Raw genomic sequence first — 18,290 nt, 5'->3', positions numbered from 1 at the left:
AGTGGACTAGTGTGCTGTCTCTCCCTTCACTCTCTGGGGAGATGGGTCTGGTCCTGCTCTCAGGTTTCAACCGCAGCTCAAGACATGAGGTTAACACTGTAAGCCCTATTGACTCTCTTTCTTCTCTCGAGGCCAGCAAGAGGAGCGGTAATGTGAAACCTGAATAATGCGCGCAGTGAGTGATTTCAGTTTTCCCTGCCATGACAGAAACCCTGGAGAAAACCATTCCAGCTTTGTTGCAATCCAAAGCTAAAGGCAACTTGTCCCCCACAAACACTGTTTCTAAATGGGTCAAGAACATACGGGGCAAGATTTTCCTTATACCTAGTCTTCACTGAGTCTTATACCCAGTGAACTCTCTGCCCTTAGGGAACAGAGGATGATGGGACAGGTGCTGGAGAGCTATTGGAGGTACCATGTGTACCAGGTGTCATGTGTTTTTTCTGCAGACAGGAAGGGAAGGAGGAGAAGAAGGAAGCAAACAAGCACATTTGGAGACAGAAGGAGATGATCTCACTGGTTAACTTCGCCTCTCGCTCCCCCTCCTCGTGGCATTTCATCCCCCACAGGTGGAGAGAGATGGTTTGCTCCAATGACCTGTGCCTGGAAAGCTGCACTTGTAGAGCAACACAGTAGGGGGATGTCCATATATATACAGTACAGGCCAAAAGTTTGGACACACCTTCTCATTCAATGCGTTTTCTTTATTTTCATGACTATTTACATTGTAGATTCTCACTGAAGGCATCAAAACTATGAATGAACACATGTGGAGTTATGTACTTAACAAAAAAAGGTGAAATAACACAAAACATGTTTTATATTCTAGTTTCTTCAAAATAGCCACCCTTTGCTCTGATTACTGCTTTGCACACTCTTGGCATTCTCTCGATGAGCTTCAAGAGATAGTCACCTGAAATGGTTTTCCAACAGTCTTGAAGGAGTTCCCAGAGGTGTTTAGCACTTGTTGGCCCCTTTGCCTTCACTCTGCGGTCCAGCTCACCCCAAACCATCTCGATTGGGTTCAGGTCTGGTGACTGTGGAGGCCAGGTCATCTGCCGCAGCACTCCATCACTCTCCTTCTTGGTCAAATAGCCCTTACACAGCCTGGAGGTGTGTTTGGGGTCATTGTCCTGTTGAAAAATAAATGATCATCCAACTAAACGCAAACCGGATGGGATGGCATGTCGCTGCAGGATGCTGTGGTAGCCATGCTGGTTCAGTGTGCCTTCAATTTTGAATAAATCCCCAACAGTGTCACCAGCAAAACACCCCCACACCATCACACCTCCTCCTCCATGCTTCACAGTGGGAACCAGGCATGTGGAATCCATCCGTTCACCTTTTCTGCGTCTCACAAAGACACGGCGGTTGGAACCAAAGATCTCAAATTTGGACTCATCAGACCAAAGCACAGATTTCCACTTGTCTAATGTCCATTCCTTGTGTTTCTTGGCCCAAACAAATCTCTTCTGCTTGTTGCCTCTCCTTAGCAGTGGTTTCCTAGCAGCTATTTGACCATGAAGGCCTGATTGGCGCAGTCTCCTCTTAACAGTTGTTCTAGAGATGGGTCTGCTGCTAGAACTCTGTGTGGCATTCATCTGGTCTCTGATCTAAGCTGCTGTTAACTTGCGATTTCTGAGGCTGGTGACTCGGATGAACTTATCCTCAGAAGCAGAGGTGACTCTTGGTCTTCCTTTCCTGGGTCGGTCCTCATGTGTGCCAGTTTCGTTGTAGCGCTTGATGGTTTTTGCGACTCCACTTGGGGACACATTTAAAGTTTTTGCAATTTTCCGGACTGACTGACCTTCATTTCTTAAAGTAATGATGGCCACTCGTTTTTCTTTAGTTAGCTGATTGGTTCTTGCCATAATATGAATTTTAACAGCTGTCCAATAGGGCTGTCGGCTGTGTATTAACCTGACTTCTGCACAACACAACTGATGGTCCCAACCCCATTGATAAAGCAAGAAATTCCACTAATTAACCCTGATAAGGCACACCTGTGAAGTGGAAACCATTTCAGGTGACTACCTCTTGAAGCTCATCGAGAGAATGCCAAGAGTGTGCAAAGCAGTAATCAGAGCAAAGGGTGGCTATTTTGAAGAAACTAGAATATAAAACATGTTTTCAGTTATTTCACCTTTTTTTGTTAAGTACATAACTCCACATGTGTTCATTCATAGTTTTGATGTCTTCAGTGAGAATCTACAATGTAAATAGTCATGAAAATAAAGAAAACGCATTGAATGAGAAGGTGTGTCCAAACTTTTGGCCTGTACTGTATATATATGTATGTGTGTGTGTGTGTGTGTGTGTGTGTCTTCCAGACGTTGAGCAAAAGGACTTGCTTTGCGGCACCACAATGCACCTCTGTACTCTGGTGGTGTTGTCGGTGAGCTGCTCACATCTGGGTGTTTTTTACGAGAGCCTGCGAAACACAGGAAGTCCAGGCTTGTGTGTTGGGCATGTGCGAGTGTGTGCTTGTGGGTATGTGTGTGTGTCTGATGGAAAACTGAGAAGCTTTATAGCTGTGTTTTGTCCTGATTTACACACACCCCAGGGACCAGTGACAAGTCAGCCTCACTTTCAGGCATGGTCGGACAATGTAGTGAACCAGAAAGCTGCATGAGATGCTGTCAAAGCAGGTTGAGGGACAAACACAAAGATTTCTTTCCGTTCTGGGAAACTAAGAGTCCTTCACACACATCATCAGTTTTTTGGGTAATTTAGATCCATTTATTTGCACACAAGCCTCATACCTAACAAGACGGAGCATTACTTTGTGGTCAAGACTGACTATGTTAAAAAGGCATGGCTTCTAATTAAAAAAGGCCTCTCTCTGCATTCCCAGGATTCACTACTGCTGTCTGTGAATGGAAGCCTGTCAGTCTAAAGACAGCTGTTTCTCGGCATTAGGGCAAGAACGTCCGTGGTAATGATTTTGTAATTATGGCTATGGGAAGGACGAGGTTATAAAGATAACCCTATACAAGCCTCAGCACAGCTGCTCTGCACTAAACTGTCAGTGTGTTTATTACAAGGGTGACTGACAGCGTGAACCCTTGTTGTCTGGGAACTGACACGTAACGCCTGCTTATCATGCAGTTACAAAGCCGCAGAGGAGTGGACTCGAGTCAAATAACTTGGACTCGAGTCAGACTCTAGTCGCAAATTTGATAACTTTAGACTCAACTTCATAAAATCAAAAAAAGACTGTCAACTCAACTTGATATTTGACACCAGTGACTCATGACTTCACTTGGACTCGAGTCAGACTCTAGTCGCAAATTTGATAACTTTAGACTCGACTTCATAAAATCAAAGAAAGACTGTCAACTCAACTTGATATTTGACACCAGTGACTCATGACTTCACTTGGACTCGAGTCAGACTCTAGTCGCAAATTTGATAACTTTAGACTCGACTTCATAAAATCAAAAAAAGACTGTCAACTCAACTTGATATTTGACACCAGTGACTCATGACTTCACTTGAACTCGAGTCAGACTCTAGTCGCAAATTTGATAACTTTAGACTCGACTTCATAAAATCAAAAAAAGACTGTCAACTCAACTTGATATTTGACACCAATGACTCATGACTTCACTTGGACTCAAGTCAGACTCTAGTCGCAAATTTGATAACTTTAGACTCGACTTCATAAAATCAAAAAAAGACTGTCAACTCAACTTGATATTTGACACCAATGACTCATGACTTCACTTGGACTTGAGGCTTTTGACTTGAAAAATACCTGTCATTTAAAAAATGTGCCGTGAATCAACTCATTTCCTGAATCAACGTCAACGCTATTCATTCCCAACCAGTCAACACTTAACTCTCCAGATCCACTTTATTTAAACCAATCTGACAGCATCCAGTCAAGCTGCCGGAGAGAACCACGAAGAACTAACGTTACGTTACTGAGCACTCGTTGGAGAACTTGTTTTAACGAAGTAGGCTACAAATTTTAAAAAGTCTGTCATGATTTTTTAAAATGTAAGACATCATTACTCTGTTGTTAAAGTAGCATTACAGTTGGTGAAGAGAACATTATGATACTTAACATTTAGGACTTGACTTGGGGCTTAAGTGCAAACACTTGAGACTTACTTGTAACTTGCAAAACAATGACTTGGTCCCACCTCTGCAAAGCCGTCTTGGCTTCGCTAAGATTTTACTTCTCTATTTGTGGAAAAGTGTAACATTTCTTAAAGGTCTGCCAGGCTATCCACAGAAACAGGCCCTTGTATTGTTCTTTGGCAAACAGCAAAAATTCCAGGAAGAGCCATAAAAGAAATCATAGACAACCATCTGTGTGGACACAACAATAATCGCAGACACGTGGGTTACATGTAGAAAATCACAAATGTGTTGCTCATTTATTTGGACCTCTGCATTCCACAGGCAAGACGTGAGACATAAAGATGCTATCTATAACCCGGCGAACCAGGGTGCTAGAATCAGGCTGTATAATTAAGGCGGAGGAAATTGGCGTTTCCAAATGGATCTCCATAGAACTGCAATTTGTTTCCAACTGCACTGAATTATCCTGTTAAATGGTGGACTCTCTCCAAAAGCTGAATTTGGGAGTCAGCATGTTTGGGAAGACAAGATCTATGATGAGGAGTGTTTGCCTTCTCTTGGCCAGAAGCCTCCGAGACGGATTATGTTATGAAAACAGTTTTCAACTTCAAAACAAAGCTGTAATATTAAATATTAATGGAGCGAAGACACATCTAACCCAAATATAACAAAGATTTAGACACAGTGGAGTTTGGGGAGTGCATGCAGGCCAGTGAGGAAATTGACTTATAGAGGAGATGGCTAACTTTGATCACATAAAGTGACCTCCACTGTATTTCGGAGCCATTCCTCAGCTTTCAGTGCTCACTAATTGGTGTATGTTTATCTCAGTCCATAAAGCTGTTTGACCTCTGACCTTCATGGAAGCTGCCAGAGAAGCCAGACGAAGAGGATTGCAATGATACACTCCTCAGCGTGCACTAAAACATATTTCTAATATATTAATCATAGAAAATAAAGCTGTCTCTGATTATTCTGATAATTCTCAGTAGCTTCCTTCACTGCCTCCTCACTGCCTGTAGATCTGTAGAAACCCCCCATAAATCCCTGCTGAGGAAAGCAGAGAATCACAGAGTGTGACGATCAGTTCGGCCCAGCTCTGCTAAGCTCTCACTCTAATTTATCACTTCGCTTTTGAGCGCCATTCCTGACCCTGAGGAACATGACTTCATAGCTCCTGCCAAAGCACTGACTCTGCAGGAGATCTCTGCGTATCCTGTCATACAGGTCAGAGGCTGTTTTTCCTCCACCCCACCCTCCATGCCCTTCCTCTGAGGGTCGTCCTTACTTATGGCTGGAACAGATCCTGTTTTACACCTCTGGGTCACAGCCAACTGATGCTCACTATGTTAGCTTGTGTGTGCCGGTACGTTTTTTTGCCTGTCTGTTAGTATAAGAGCGTCTGTATATCTTTGTGTGCAGTTGTGCGAGTGAAAATGTGTGTGTTAGTGGGCTTAATGGAATGTGAGCATGTGTAAAGGGTCTGGCAGGGGCCAGGCGTGACTGACGAGCCGACTTTGGCCGACCAAAGCAGTGAAGCTGAACATATTGCACGCTACTTAATACACACATCGACACATACTTTGCATGCTCCCAAAGTGGTGCTTAACGACAATGTTTTCTGCATGTCAGGCACATATTAACTTCATAGTTAAACCCTGCACACATTGCACTAATCTCACTAAGACAAACGTGATTTCACACACTCTGCATGTGCTGTAAAACACCTCGCTCTGCTCCAAACACACACACACACACACACATCCTGAGTGGTCTGTAACTAAGCCCAGCAGACTGAGCTGGGGCAGCCAGACTCTCTACTTTAATCCTGACAAACCCTGTGACCTACAGGCCTGGGACTCCATGCACTAATATTACACTGGCTACAGTACTATTGTAGCCCCCATGGGAGAAGGGTGGAACGATTACATCTGGAAAATAGCCGAGCAATTGGATGAGTAGGAACTGAAACTGCTCAGTAACAGGCAGTATCGTTTCATCGGTAGTTGGGGCCACTTATCGCACAGTAAAGTGAAGTCAGGCATGAGGTCATTTAGAAGAATAATGGGAATATAGTATTTCTATACTTACATTACAACAATGATCTACTGGATTATTCTGAGGGTCCTTGTGTACAGTAAGTAATCGAATAAGGTGAGCAATGGGCCAAAGGCTCTTTAAAAAGACGTTTCAATCAATCTGGGAACATAGTTGAAGGAAAGCCTCTAACCGCTACGCAATCCTACGCTTGAGTTGTCTACAGGATTCAAAAATTGGACTGGTATTGATGGAAAAAGGAGTCCTGTGTTTTGTATTATCCGTCTGAACTTAAGACAGATGGGTATCTGTAGCTCAGGTGTTTGAGAGGCTTTTAAAGTATCAGGTTTGGGGGGGGGGGTATGCTTGTTTGCTTTCTGGTGGAGAGTTAGATAAGAAAATAGATACCACCCTCATATCTGTCATATTGGTTAGCTTAGCTTAGCACAAAGATTGAAAACAGGGGAAAACAGCTAGCCTGGCTTTGTTCAAAAGTAACAAAATCCACCTATCAGCACATTTAAAGCTCAATACATTACATCTTGTTTGTCTGATCCATACAAAAAACAAAGTGTTGAAAGTATAATTCGTCATTTCACTGGGGTTATGTGCTGGACTATACACAATGTTCAATTATACTACTACTTTTTTAGATTTCCATTTGCAAATACCAAACAAAGACAGCTCTGGACTCAGCGTCTGAAAAGGGAGGAAATCTGGGACAGCTTGTGCCAGTCGAAAAGACTTATAGTGTGCAGAGTTGGGAAAATCTGGCAGTCTGGACCTCATGACTAAATTTGTGGCAAGCATCTTGTGACAAGTGAGCTTCACGTCTCATTTCATTCTTTGTAATCAAAGAAACAACTTCATTGAGGTTGTTGGCGTTGCGTTAGTTGGGTTACGTTAGGCAACGTGACGTTACTGTGGGGCATTGTGGCGGGCGAGCCAACACTGTTGAAACTAGAGAACAGAAACTATGACTTTATAATCAGTGTCTGTGGTTTAAATGTATTGTGATATGTTCACACTATAGACAAGCAAATCAACACAGTACATTAAATGAGCACAGCAGAAACCTCAGAAAGGCTGGACCATCAGTGTATATCATTAGACGCTATGGATACGGCTGAAAATGACAACACAAATAAACGAGTTTGAAGATTTCACATATCTCCGCAATTTAAATCAATTGCCAGTTGTTAACTGGAAGTGATGGTTGTTGTTAGCATGACATTCAGCCTATTTGTTGGCTGGGGGCAGTTGTCAGTCAACAAATGGAGACTCCAGGATTCCATTACAGCTAACCAGCAATTTTGAGTTGCTGGTAGGTACCTTTGTTATGTCTGGACCAAGCCAGGCTAGCTGTTTCCCCCGTTTTCAGTCTTTATGCTAAACTAATGAGTGGTACTGACCTTCTAATCAAATGCTCGACCAGAGAGCAAATAAGTGTATTTCCCAAGCATCCTTATTATCGTCAAGTGTCTTGTTTTGTCCAACTACCCCTTAAAAACTTCAATTCAATCAAGCGAGACACAGAAAAGCAGCACATATAATTTGAGAAGCTAGAACTGGGGACTGTTTTCTTGTTTACTTAAACGACAAATCCATGATCTAAATAGCTGTTGTCGATTGACTAGTCGAATGATCAACTAATTGTTTCAGCTCTTGTAGGGTTGGTGGTTTGATCCCTGAATATTGAACCCCAAACTGCTTAATAATAATTTAATTCTATTTGATATGATGGGACTGATGTTTGATGAAGCCATATGATGGGACTGATGTTTGATGAAGCCTTAGTTACGTGTGATGAGTGGCGCTCTTACTGACCTCCTCCTCCTGCTCCGCAGCTGGGAGAGAGCTGGCCGTTTGAACAGGTACACATGTTGGGTCTGGAGCAGAAGCCATCGCCACATGAATTCCTGCAAATTGCTGGAGAGACAAAGAGGAGATGAGATTGATTTAATTTATTCTTCATTTCTTCAGCCATACACAATGAGACACAAACTGAATTATCCCACGCCTATTTCTTATCTTCTCCACTAGGCTTTGTCAAATTGTATTAAAGAGGATTTAAGGATGGAGAAACTTACGAACAATACACTGGTTCCCTCCCGGCAGAGTCTTCCAGCCCGGACAGCAGTATGAATGGAAGCGAGAGCCACACACATTGGGCCTGATAGAGACAGAAAATAAAGAACAAACAAACTCACTACTCACCCAGACCTCCCAAAACATTTTAGTATAAGCCCTAAACAAATACACACAGTAAAGAGTTATTTTCTGAGCTGCCCAGGACCTGCATGGCCTAAGCTTTTAAAGTAAACAAAACAAACTTTGATATAAAGCCTCCTCCAGTGATGGATGGAGGTATTTTTTCAGAGAGGGGAGGAGGAGAAGGAAATGCAAGGGGCCTACAACATGAGGAGACACATTTTGTTTTCATTCAAGGCTGAATTTATACTTGGAAGGACCGGATGTATAAAGTCCTCCTTTCTCCCAAATTCCATGCCGGGCTGTCCTGTTCTCTGGCAAATATCCAGAGCTGCTCCCCGTCACCGCCTGCCCCTCTCGCTCAGCTGGGATTCTTACTGGTAGAGAGCCTGCAGTGATCTTTGACCCTGTCTGACAGATGTAAGAGTCATCACAGCTTATGGAGCACTTGATTGGCCTGACAGGTTAGCCGCAAAGATTTCCTCTGAGGAGATGGCTAAACCACATCTAGAGATGACTGGCCTCTGCTCACACACGCACAAATACACATAAACACGCAGCAGGACTGAGGTCTGCAGATGCCTCACGAGCTAATGCGAATAACACTTCAGTTTTTATCTTCCGTGAATAATTACACACATACTTTTAACTCAGTTTATTTAGAAACGGAGTAAAAGTCCCAACATGCATCAATCCTGAAACCAAAATCCATTTACTATGAGGAAATGTGCGTGAGTCAGTGTGTGCACTCAAATGAAATACCCCAAGACGCTGCAAGAAGCTGTTTAACAAGCTGAAGGGATTCCAACTGTGTGGTTGTACTAATGATATCCTTAGTGACCTTTCAAAGCATATAATGATGGGTATATCTGTGGTCATCTGTGTTGGTGGTTGGTTGTTTGCATTTGCCGATGGCATGACTAAGGATTGAGGGACCACAGCTCGGTAAATTGGGATATAGTCTGCTCCAGATGCTCATGGTAAAGTCATTTGCCACAGGGATCACATCTCTTTAGTGTAGGCCATTTCTGCCCCCAGGACATAATTTATGACTGTTTAAAGTAACGCTAGATTGCCCAGTGTTTTTCTAAGATGACCAAAGTCTGGTAACGCAAGACAACAACTTATCAAGCCTTTAAGAGGGCACACCAGGGATGTAGTGTTTAAAAAAGATGTAATCTTTAAGGGATATTCTGACTTCTAAGGCCCAAACACACCAAAGCCAAAAAGTGCCAATTAGTGCCAATGGGACAACCAGCACAAACTAGGCAGACAGATGCTCATAGACAATGACCAATGGCCGACCACCAACTTGGTGTATCAGGGCATTTATTCCCGAGTATGACATTTTCCAAAATGTAACTCAAAAGCCTCTACCATTGGACCTTCCGTGCCTGTTTAATACTCTCATCGTTCAAACTCCATGTCTCTATTTTATAAGGCAGGTTGTCTGTCAAACATTTGATTCAAGGCTAATCTCTACGAACAGATATCTGCATATGAATTCAGAATCTATAAGCAACAGGACACGATTTTGGTATCAGAAGTGTTTTGGTTTCCGTTTATAGTCTGAGTGGTACTGACCAAGTACATCTGAGTAGGCTTTGTGTTGCAACCTAGAAACATTAACGTAATGAAAATGTCATGCGCAGGAATCTCCGGCGGAACACATTTTAATTTCATGCCTTCTTCTTGTTCTTGTTCTTGTTCTTGTTTTGGGGGACATGTTTTGTTGTGTTGCCATGTAAGACACAGCTGCTCCGAGCAAACTATTCCAAAAAAATATACTGAGTGTCGGGGAGAGTTGTCAAACAGTTGCCAAACAGAAGAGTCTTGTCGTCCTAAGAGCGCAACATTTGGTTGCCTGCTGGTAAACAGTTTGTGTGGAAGGCATTGGTCGAAACATAACGTACAAATCTGTTTACAGAGAGTCATAACTCTGTTTATAAAGTCTGTCTCGGACTGTAATCAATGACTGGTGCACAGAAGAGGACATCTTGGGCTGCGTATCCACTACTTACACCTGAACTCCTGAAATATCGGCCACTGCCCGCAGAGGCTAAATCACCATGAGACCAAAGCCAAAGGGTTCTGAGATTGTCTCAAGCTTAACCCAAGATAACCCTAACGACATCATCAGTGTTTCATCCTAAAGAGCCACAGAAGATATTTAAAACTGTTTCCACAACTTGAGTGGTACACCTCGTGACAAGTAAACTAGCTTTTATGTATAAATAGTCAACAGACTGCATCAGGAATGTACAGCATTCACAGTGTGAAATTAAGTATTAGCTTTGATGAACTTCTCAAGTTCCTCCTGCGTGAAACAGATGACCTTCCTCTCCTCTTCACCAGACGGTATCCGTAGTAACCCCGGGGCTGTCACCAGGGAGATGACAGCTGGGATTTGAATCTCTGATGGATGGAGAGCAGAGCACACCTCCAACCACATTACCAGATGGCACAGAGAGACAGGGGGACTGACAAACAGGTGAGCAGGCAGACGAGAGATATTTAGGTAGAATTAGTGGTCAGGAAGACTGTAACGAAACAGGAAGGGGAGAAAAGGCAGGAGAAATGGATTGTTTGGTTTTAGAAAGAAAGTGTGAAGAGAGTCAGAGGAATGGTGGTTAGGAGAGGAGAAGACGGGGCGGTGGGAAAGGAACAGGGGATCAGTGGGAGGGAAAGCAAAACAAGTTTATGTTGAGATGAGGAGGAAGCAGGAGGAGGAGCAGGGAGCGGAAAACAGAGATATGGAAACGAAGGAGAGAGCAGCATAAGCAAGAAGAGGCCCGACCCTTGGCCGAGGTTGAATTTCTAGGGCAAATACACAAACCAAACTGAGCTCCCCAAAAAACGCCAGAAATGCGTGGAGCGAGACATCAGCATTCCAACACTTAATGAGCAGTTAACCCAGCGTCGTCCGTGATCTTTTTCCCCACAAAGCGTTGAAGATTTTCCACTGTTACAGACCTAGGGGATGTCAATATATGAAGGATTATGAGGGATTGACCCTGAAGTGCTTTGGTTTGTTATTCTTCCTCTCTCTGTCGTGGTCTTTCCTCCAGGTCAGTGCCTGCTCTCCTATCGCAGGGACGAGGCTTTAGAGGATGAACTGAAGTAAAACAGAATGAAAGACAGCCATAAAAGAGGGACTTTAAGCCCCAGGGGTTTTCCTCAATATTGAAATGTCCTACTGTTCTCAGGGCTCAATCTAAAGGAGATTAACTCTTCTGTGGCCATGTCGCCGCCTTTGAAGTTGCCTCCCGGCCCGTGGATTGCTCGTTAACTGCCATTAATAGTAATAAAAGGAACATGGCTGCCACCTCATCCAAAGCGATCATTCAAGAATGAAAGCGAAAAGGATACTGACTTCAAAGTCAAAGGGGGAGGCAGATTTTTGGACATGAAGTAGGCCAAATAACTACATACCATTTCGCAATGTGCATTTTCTGTAACTTCAAGAAGCTCAATTAATTAGACTAGTCTTCAGATTAGAAGCGATAAGTCGATTAATCCATCTATGGAAAATTAATCTAAAAGAAACTCATTTGATAATCATTTTAGTCATTTTCAAAGTAAATACATTCAATATTCTTTGATTTCAGCTTTTCAGATGTGAGGATTTGCTGCTTTTCTTTGTCATATTTGATAGTAAACTGAATGTCATTGGGTTTTGGGCTGTTAAAGTGTGATAAAACAAGCAATATGAATAAGTCAGATTGGACCCTGGGAAATTTTGGATGGACAAAATGTTTTGTACAACACGTTCTGCTGTTGTAAATTCTTTGTGGTTTCTTTAGGGGTTTTGGGGGGGTCTTTTTAAAAAGAGTTACAAAATTAGAAACAGCCAGATCAACAAGTTATGCAGCTGTAGCCTGTGGGTCCTCTTGCCATGCAGGAATCCACAGGGTCAGAGGTTATGGCAGTTCAGAACAGCCACCCTCCACTGACCTACAAGGAAGGTCAGCATCAGACAGGCATGGAGAATGACCACAGACGGGTCTGCTTCCAGACAAGAAGTTCACAGTTGCTCAGGCCCCAGGTCAGGTGTACGTGTCCGTGTGTGAGTGTGTGTGTGTGTGTGTGTGTGTGTGTACTGGTCAAAGGACAAAGGTCAACTGCCTGGTATCTGACCCTCCTCAGGGAATCTCTTATGTATTGCTGCCTCAAGCAACACCTGGGCCAGTTGCTCCTCTATCAGATCTAGGAGGTGTGATGTTAAGGAATGTAGTGTATAGAAAATTACCTACAGATGGTTGTGAGGCAAACAGATATTAATCAGTCGGTGGCCTAAGAGTTACTCAAAACAACTGTAAAATGTAAAAAGAAGTAAAAGTAATCAGCGTGAAATCACAGTCTGCAGAGCAACTAGTAACTGTACCTATTAGATGAGATAGTGAGTTAAATATATTTCAATATGAAAGGTACATCAAAGTACATCAAAACTCCACGCACGTATGTTTTAACTCTGAAAGGTGAAAACAGTGAAGAAAAACAGATCGATGGATTAATAATCTTGGCAGTATTGTCTTGCTAAGTTTGTGCAATTAAATAACTGAAATTTATTTTAACTGAAAAACAGATAAACAGGAATGAGTGGGAGATTGTTGGTAGTGTAACAGAGACGGACCTTTACAAAACTTACAGTAAATCACTGAGCTGGTGTGTGTACTGATGACCCCTCTGGCTGACAGACAACAAGAGATACAGTCATAAAGCACAACAACAAAAACTGTGGTGAACCACACAAACCCCAGAGAGGATATCTGTTTATTGTTCTGTGTGTTTTAATGACACAATGTTTAGTAGAAGTAATTGTAAATCACAAATGCAAAATGTTTTTATTATTGTGTGGATGTCAATGTGGGCAGAGACATCAAATGTGGGAAGTAAACTGATGGTTAAATTTGCTCGTACAATCTGACATTAAGTAGAAAGCACTTTATTGACAGACCACATGCCAATCAGCTGTCCCAGATAATCCTGTCTTTACAGTGCAGTCTTAGCTTGCACATACAGTGCAGTAAGCATAAAACGCAGACACATAAAAACCTAAAATGGAACCTAATACACATAAAACAGAAAGGGAAACTGGCAATTGTTCACTCGTCCAAAATATAATGTCTTCTTGAGTTATTTTGTGGCTCTTTTTTTTCCTTCCTCTGTCCTGAAAACACTCAGATACTGTCTGAGGTAAAGAGGTTTTGTCCTATGACATCCATTCCCTGTCAAATAGGCATATGCCAAGGCAGACTGTAAATAGAGGACCCCGTCCAGGCCATCAGGGTGGTATTGACATTATCCTGGAAGGGGCTTGAGTGGCTGAAAGTAATTCTCTGCTTTGGGGCTGATTGTCTGCCAAGTTAGCCAGCATCCAAGGCGTCTCTCTTCAGCAGAGCTGGGTAAAGCTGGGCCAAGCTGGGCTAAGTTAATAAGGTGGGTGGCTGCAACAAAAAACTTGGCTGGATACTGAAACTCCAGCATACAAGAGATCTTATTAAACTATAAATACTCAACTGTTTTAGTTAGGCATTTGAAAGCAAGACAGAGAAATCAAAAGCAAAAATTCCCCGTCTCTGCCTCACACTTTCCTTCTCTCATTCTACCAACATGACGGTCAATCACCAATTGAGTAACACAGACCTGCCAGCCAGCCAGCCAGCCAGCCAGCCTATGGTCTGATCAGATACCACCGCCCTTGAGTGGACTGATGCCAGGCTGCAGTGTGCGGTGGGAGCCAATAAATCAGAGTCAGTCAGCATCAGACCCGGCGCTACCAGAGACAGACCAGGGGATATGGAGCTCTAGCCAGCAAATAAACACTGCACCCCAGCCCAAGGCCAGCGTAATGACCATCATTAACCTAACCTCCCTCCATCTCCCACGCGGGGGAATCTGTGAAACCCATACAGAGTTACTGACAGTCACTGTGATTGCTGCAACTCTTTGATGAAAACATTGTAGTAAGACACAAGTTTGTTGGGGTGAATGAGTTGTAGTAAAATCACAGAGCCAAAACACTCATCATGTTATTTCTTCACCCCACAGCTTCTGTCCAGAAGTTAGATGAAACATGCACACATGCGAATGACTAATATTACCCAATTCCAGATTAACTGTGATCTTTTTCAGCCAACGACACTCAAACAGAAACTGAAAATAAATTCAACACATTAGACTTATTTGCTTTGGCCGGCCCGCCACAGCACATGGGAGGTGCTTTACATTTCGGAATAACTCAAGTGACAGTTACCAGGCAACACCTAGAAATCCAATGAAAATAATCAAAAAGATCTCAAACGTTTTGTCAGATAGCTCTGGTTTGTGGTACTCGTGCTGGCCCGGAGCCCAGCGCGCAAATGGATCTTTTTAGCCTTAACATACCCTGAGTTTCAGAGATGCTGTGTAATCTCATCACCTATTTACCTCGGTACACAAAACTATCGCTACATGAGCATTTCATTCCTAGCACAGCAGTGTTTCCAGAACTTAACAATGTAATGGAAAAAGTCTGCAGGCTTTTGTTACATGTTCTCATGAAATCACACACAACTTGATGGGAATAATATGCTATTGTGCAAGCTCTCCTGTGCTCTCTCCTCCGCCGGCTTGCTGTCTTTTGGACAAACTGCCAATGTGAATTATTGTTCAGTCAGATCATATATTTCATGTCTCGGGTTTAATGCCAATGACCTCCTGTGTGGTTCAATGAACAGCTGATGGGTCAGACAGGATAATTCTGTCATGGCGGCTGTAAAAAGTACAATGAAATGTTAAAGGTCCAGTGTGTAGGATTTAGGGGGATTTAGTGGCAGAAGTGGAACATAATATAATGAGTAAGTTTTCTTAAGCGTATAATCGCCTGAAAATAAGAATCACTGTGTGTTTTTCTAACCTCAGAATGAGGCATTTATATCTACATAGGGAGTGGGTCCATCCACGGAGTCTGCTGTCTTCATCCACATGTTTCTACAGTAGCCCAAAAAAGATAAACCAAACACTGGCTCTAGATAGGGCCATCATGTTTGCATGTTGGCCACTGTGGTTAGCAGCCCCTCCGGAGGAAGAGGAGGGGCTTCCTCGAAAATTTGGCTCGTGAATGTCTAGATCTTAAATTATCAGAGTGAAAAGGTGAGCACACATTAGCGGTCCGTTTAAGACAAGCTAAACCGCATCAAAGAAATACTCATTTGTAACGTAACACAGCTTTCCTCAGTGTTTTAATCGGTTTAAATCACCTTGTCCATTTGTTTTGGATAGGAGGAGACCTCTACAGATAATTTGACTCCCTGTAAAAAACTCCTGAACTCCTAACTGGGAGAAGTTTCAGCTGGTTGTTGCCTGCAATCCTCACTGCTAGGTGCCACTAAATCCCCCTAAACCTTACACACTGCTCCTTTAAAGGAGCTCGTTCAAAGTTTGGTACGTAACGTCTCCTTTTAAATATGACTAAATACAGAGGGGTGATTTTCTTTATTTAACATGGACAAATGCCTTCCATGTTAATGAAAAATGAGTGACAAGCCAGACAAATCTGTTTCTATTACGCAGTGGGGGTCGTCACTGGATATGTTTTTAGAGAAAACACCAGCTCTAGGACTCTAGCTTTACCCTGCACTAGTCATACACCTCAACTGAGTACAATTCACCAAGTTTAGTTCTTTCTCTCTATCTCTCCCAATTTATTCTTCATCTCATCTCTCATTTCCTCGAGTGCTCTCTTTCTTCCATACTTTTCCTGCCCTCTGTTATTCTCTCTGCTGCTTTGTCACCTACAGCGGTGAAACAAATGCCCCTTTTCATACCCCCCTCGGGTGATACGAATACCTCATTTCCTGTGGCTTGGCACTGGGGGAACCATAAGCTGGGACAGATGGGAGTCTGATTGGAATAACTGATGCAGACACTGAAAACGGGCCCCAACAAAACATCCTTTGTTTTTCAAGAAGTGGCGAAACATACAGTGAAAACTCTTTCTCTGCACTGACAAACATCCCACACCCTGATTCATGGTGTTAAGGTAACAAAGTGAAAGGAGAGAAAATGCACCGAGGGAGGAGGAGGAGGACGAGGGGGGTTGCAGCTGGTCAGAGGTGATCCCTGTAGTTCATTTCACTGGATACTCCCCACATACATTCACTCAAATGAACAACACCTTTAAAAACATGCACATGTATGTTCATATGTACCCACACGCACCACTTTGCTGCCTCGACTTAACACACCGGGGCCAGCAATCTCCTCACAGCAGTCCTGAACTACTTTCTCCAGCTTAACTAATACACTCAGTGGAATTTGGGTCAAGCTTTTCACTCATCATCCCCTCATGAGATGTATAGAAAGCTGCTTTTTTCTCCCTTTCCCATGAAAATGTCAATTTGCTGTAAATACACTAGGAGATTTCAGTGTGGCAGGCAGCCTGTTAGGGTCGAACATGTGCTGTTTTTGAGAAAACAATGTGGTAGTATTCAGCAGCATAATTTGGTATAAGGCGAGCTTGGCCTAAGCCCAGAAAGCACAGCAGTTGAAAGAGAGCTGCCAGGAAAGCAAAGAGGGGAAAGCCATTTATATTTTAAACCTTCTCCAGATACAGCTACAACTGCTCTGAATTGTGCATACAAAACCAAACTTAATGCACTTTTCTTCTTTTCAGCACTCTTCTTATTAATGCTTTTAATATAAATTTATTCATAAATAAAATCAAAAGCAAACTATTGTGCTGCTCATTTGGGATTTGCAAAAGTCAGTGACACACTCAGACTCTCATCCTTACCCTCTCAGTGTCTCCTGGCCACGGCGTCGAACCCGCTGCACCTCTCTCTGGTCCACAGTGCCGGTGAAGCGGCTGGCTTGGAATGGTCCATTCCCTGTTTCACCAAAAGCCACATGGACCATCGCAACACACATCGCCACCCATCCCAGCAGCACCTGGGCCAACTTCCCTGATCCCATTGGTCGGCCTGGCTATCCCTCCAATCGTAGTACCCTGGTGTTACCTCTCACTCTTTCTGACTCTCTGTTCACCGTATGGACCCAGGCTGAGCAGAGGGACCTGGATCCAAACCAAGTCCTGGTGTGCACTCCAGAGTCGGGGCTAGACAAAGGAAAAAAGGAGATGAAAATTAAGAAACAATTTGAAACACACTGACTTATTAAAATTACTCTGAACTCATCTGACACAGCGATCCTACAGAGATTGTGTTTGTCGGCCATAACCATAGACAGCCGTCAGATGTGCTCATCGTGAGCTTCATCAGCGTTATTTAACACTGTCAAAGGAGCTGTATGCTCAATTTAGAGCACATGGTCTGAGCCATGACTGCCTGCACAAGGCTCTTAACATGGAGGTGGCTAAGCCAGCAGCTAGGCTAACAGCGAACAGTGCTAACAGCAAACAGTGCTAACAATGGCAACAGTACTGACAGAGCCAACAGTGTTATCAGGGGGCAGGGGTTGAAGGGTGACTGTTTCGCTTTGCAACAACGGCATTCTGACACCATGGGTCAGGATGCAGTTATCAGCGCTATCTGCCATATAAGCGCAGTGCAGCGCGGCAGCGATTAGCTCGCCAGTAGAATACACACAGTGACTCATACACACTAACATCAGCAAGGTAAGACTACCTACAACAAAAAACAGAGAAGCTCAGATCACAACACACACAGGGAACGTGGCGTCATTCTGGGCTCAGGACGCCATTACTCCAGTATACCTTTACATGGCAAAATAGTTGTTTGCTGCTATGTTAATGCTCTGAATATCGCAAACAGCTCCTTTAATTATAGAAAAGTGGATCTTGTTAAATATTTTTTCATACAGTTCAATCATCTGTGTTTAGGTTGTTTTTGGTGAAGTTTGTAGAACAGCCTACTACTCAAAGTGCAGATGCTGGAAGATTCAACCATTAATCAATTACTTTTAGCTGAGGCTAGTTAACTATTTCAACCATT

The 18,290-nt window shown here is 43.2% G+C and overlaps 2 protein-coding genes across 2 annotated transcripts in view; one reads left to right on the top strand and one right to left on the bottom strand.

Moving 5' to 3' along the window:
• The window catches only part of lsm7 (LSM7 homolog, U6 small nuclear RNA and mRNA degradation associated), a 284,833-nt gene that overhangs the window by 193,176 nt on the left and 73,367 nt on the right, over positions 1–18,290 (top strand). The gene's annotated exons all lie outside the window — the stretch shown is intronic.
• fbn3 (fibrillin 3) overlaps positions 1–18,290 on the bottom strand; it is an 87,222-nt gene that overhangs the window by 64,628 nt on the left and 4,304 nt on the right. The window contains exons 2-4 of the mRNA XM_033621699.2: positions 17,114–17,434; positions 8,217–8,299; positions 7,954–8,055 (exon numbers count right to left, since the gene is read on the bottom strand). Coding sequence (XP_033477590.2) covers positions 7,954–8,055; positions 8,217–8,299; positions 17,114–17,292 — 364 coding nt within the window. The 5' untranslated portion in view covers positions 17,293–17,434. The remainder of the gene's footprint in view (positions 1–7,953; positions 8,056–8,216; positions 8,300–17,113; positions 17,435–18,290) is intronic.

This window comes from Epinephelus lanceolatus, chromosome 6 (assembly GCF_041903045.1).
Source record: "Epinephelus lanceolatus isolate andai-2023 chromosome 6, ASM4190304v1, whole genome shotgun sequence".
In the NCBI taxonomy this organism is placed as follows: domain Eukaryota; kingdom Metazoa; phylum Chordata; class Actinopteri; order Perciformes; family Serranidae; genus Epinephelus; species Epinephelus lanceolatus.
Note: the sequence above shows the minus strand (reverse complement) of the source record. Positions and strands in the feature narration are given on the sequence as shown.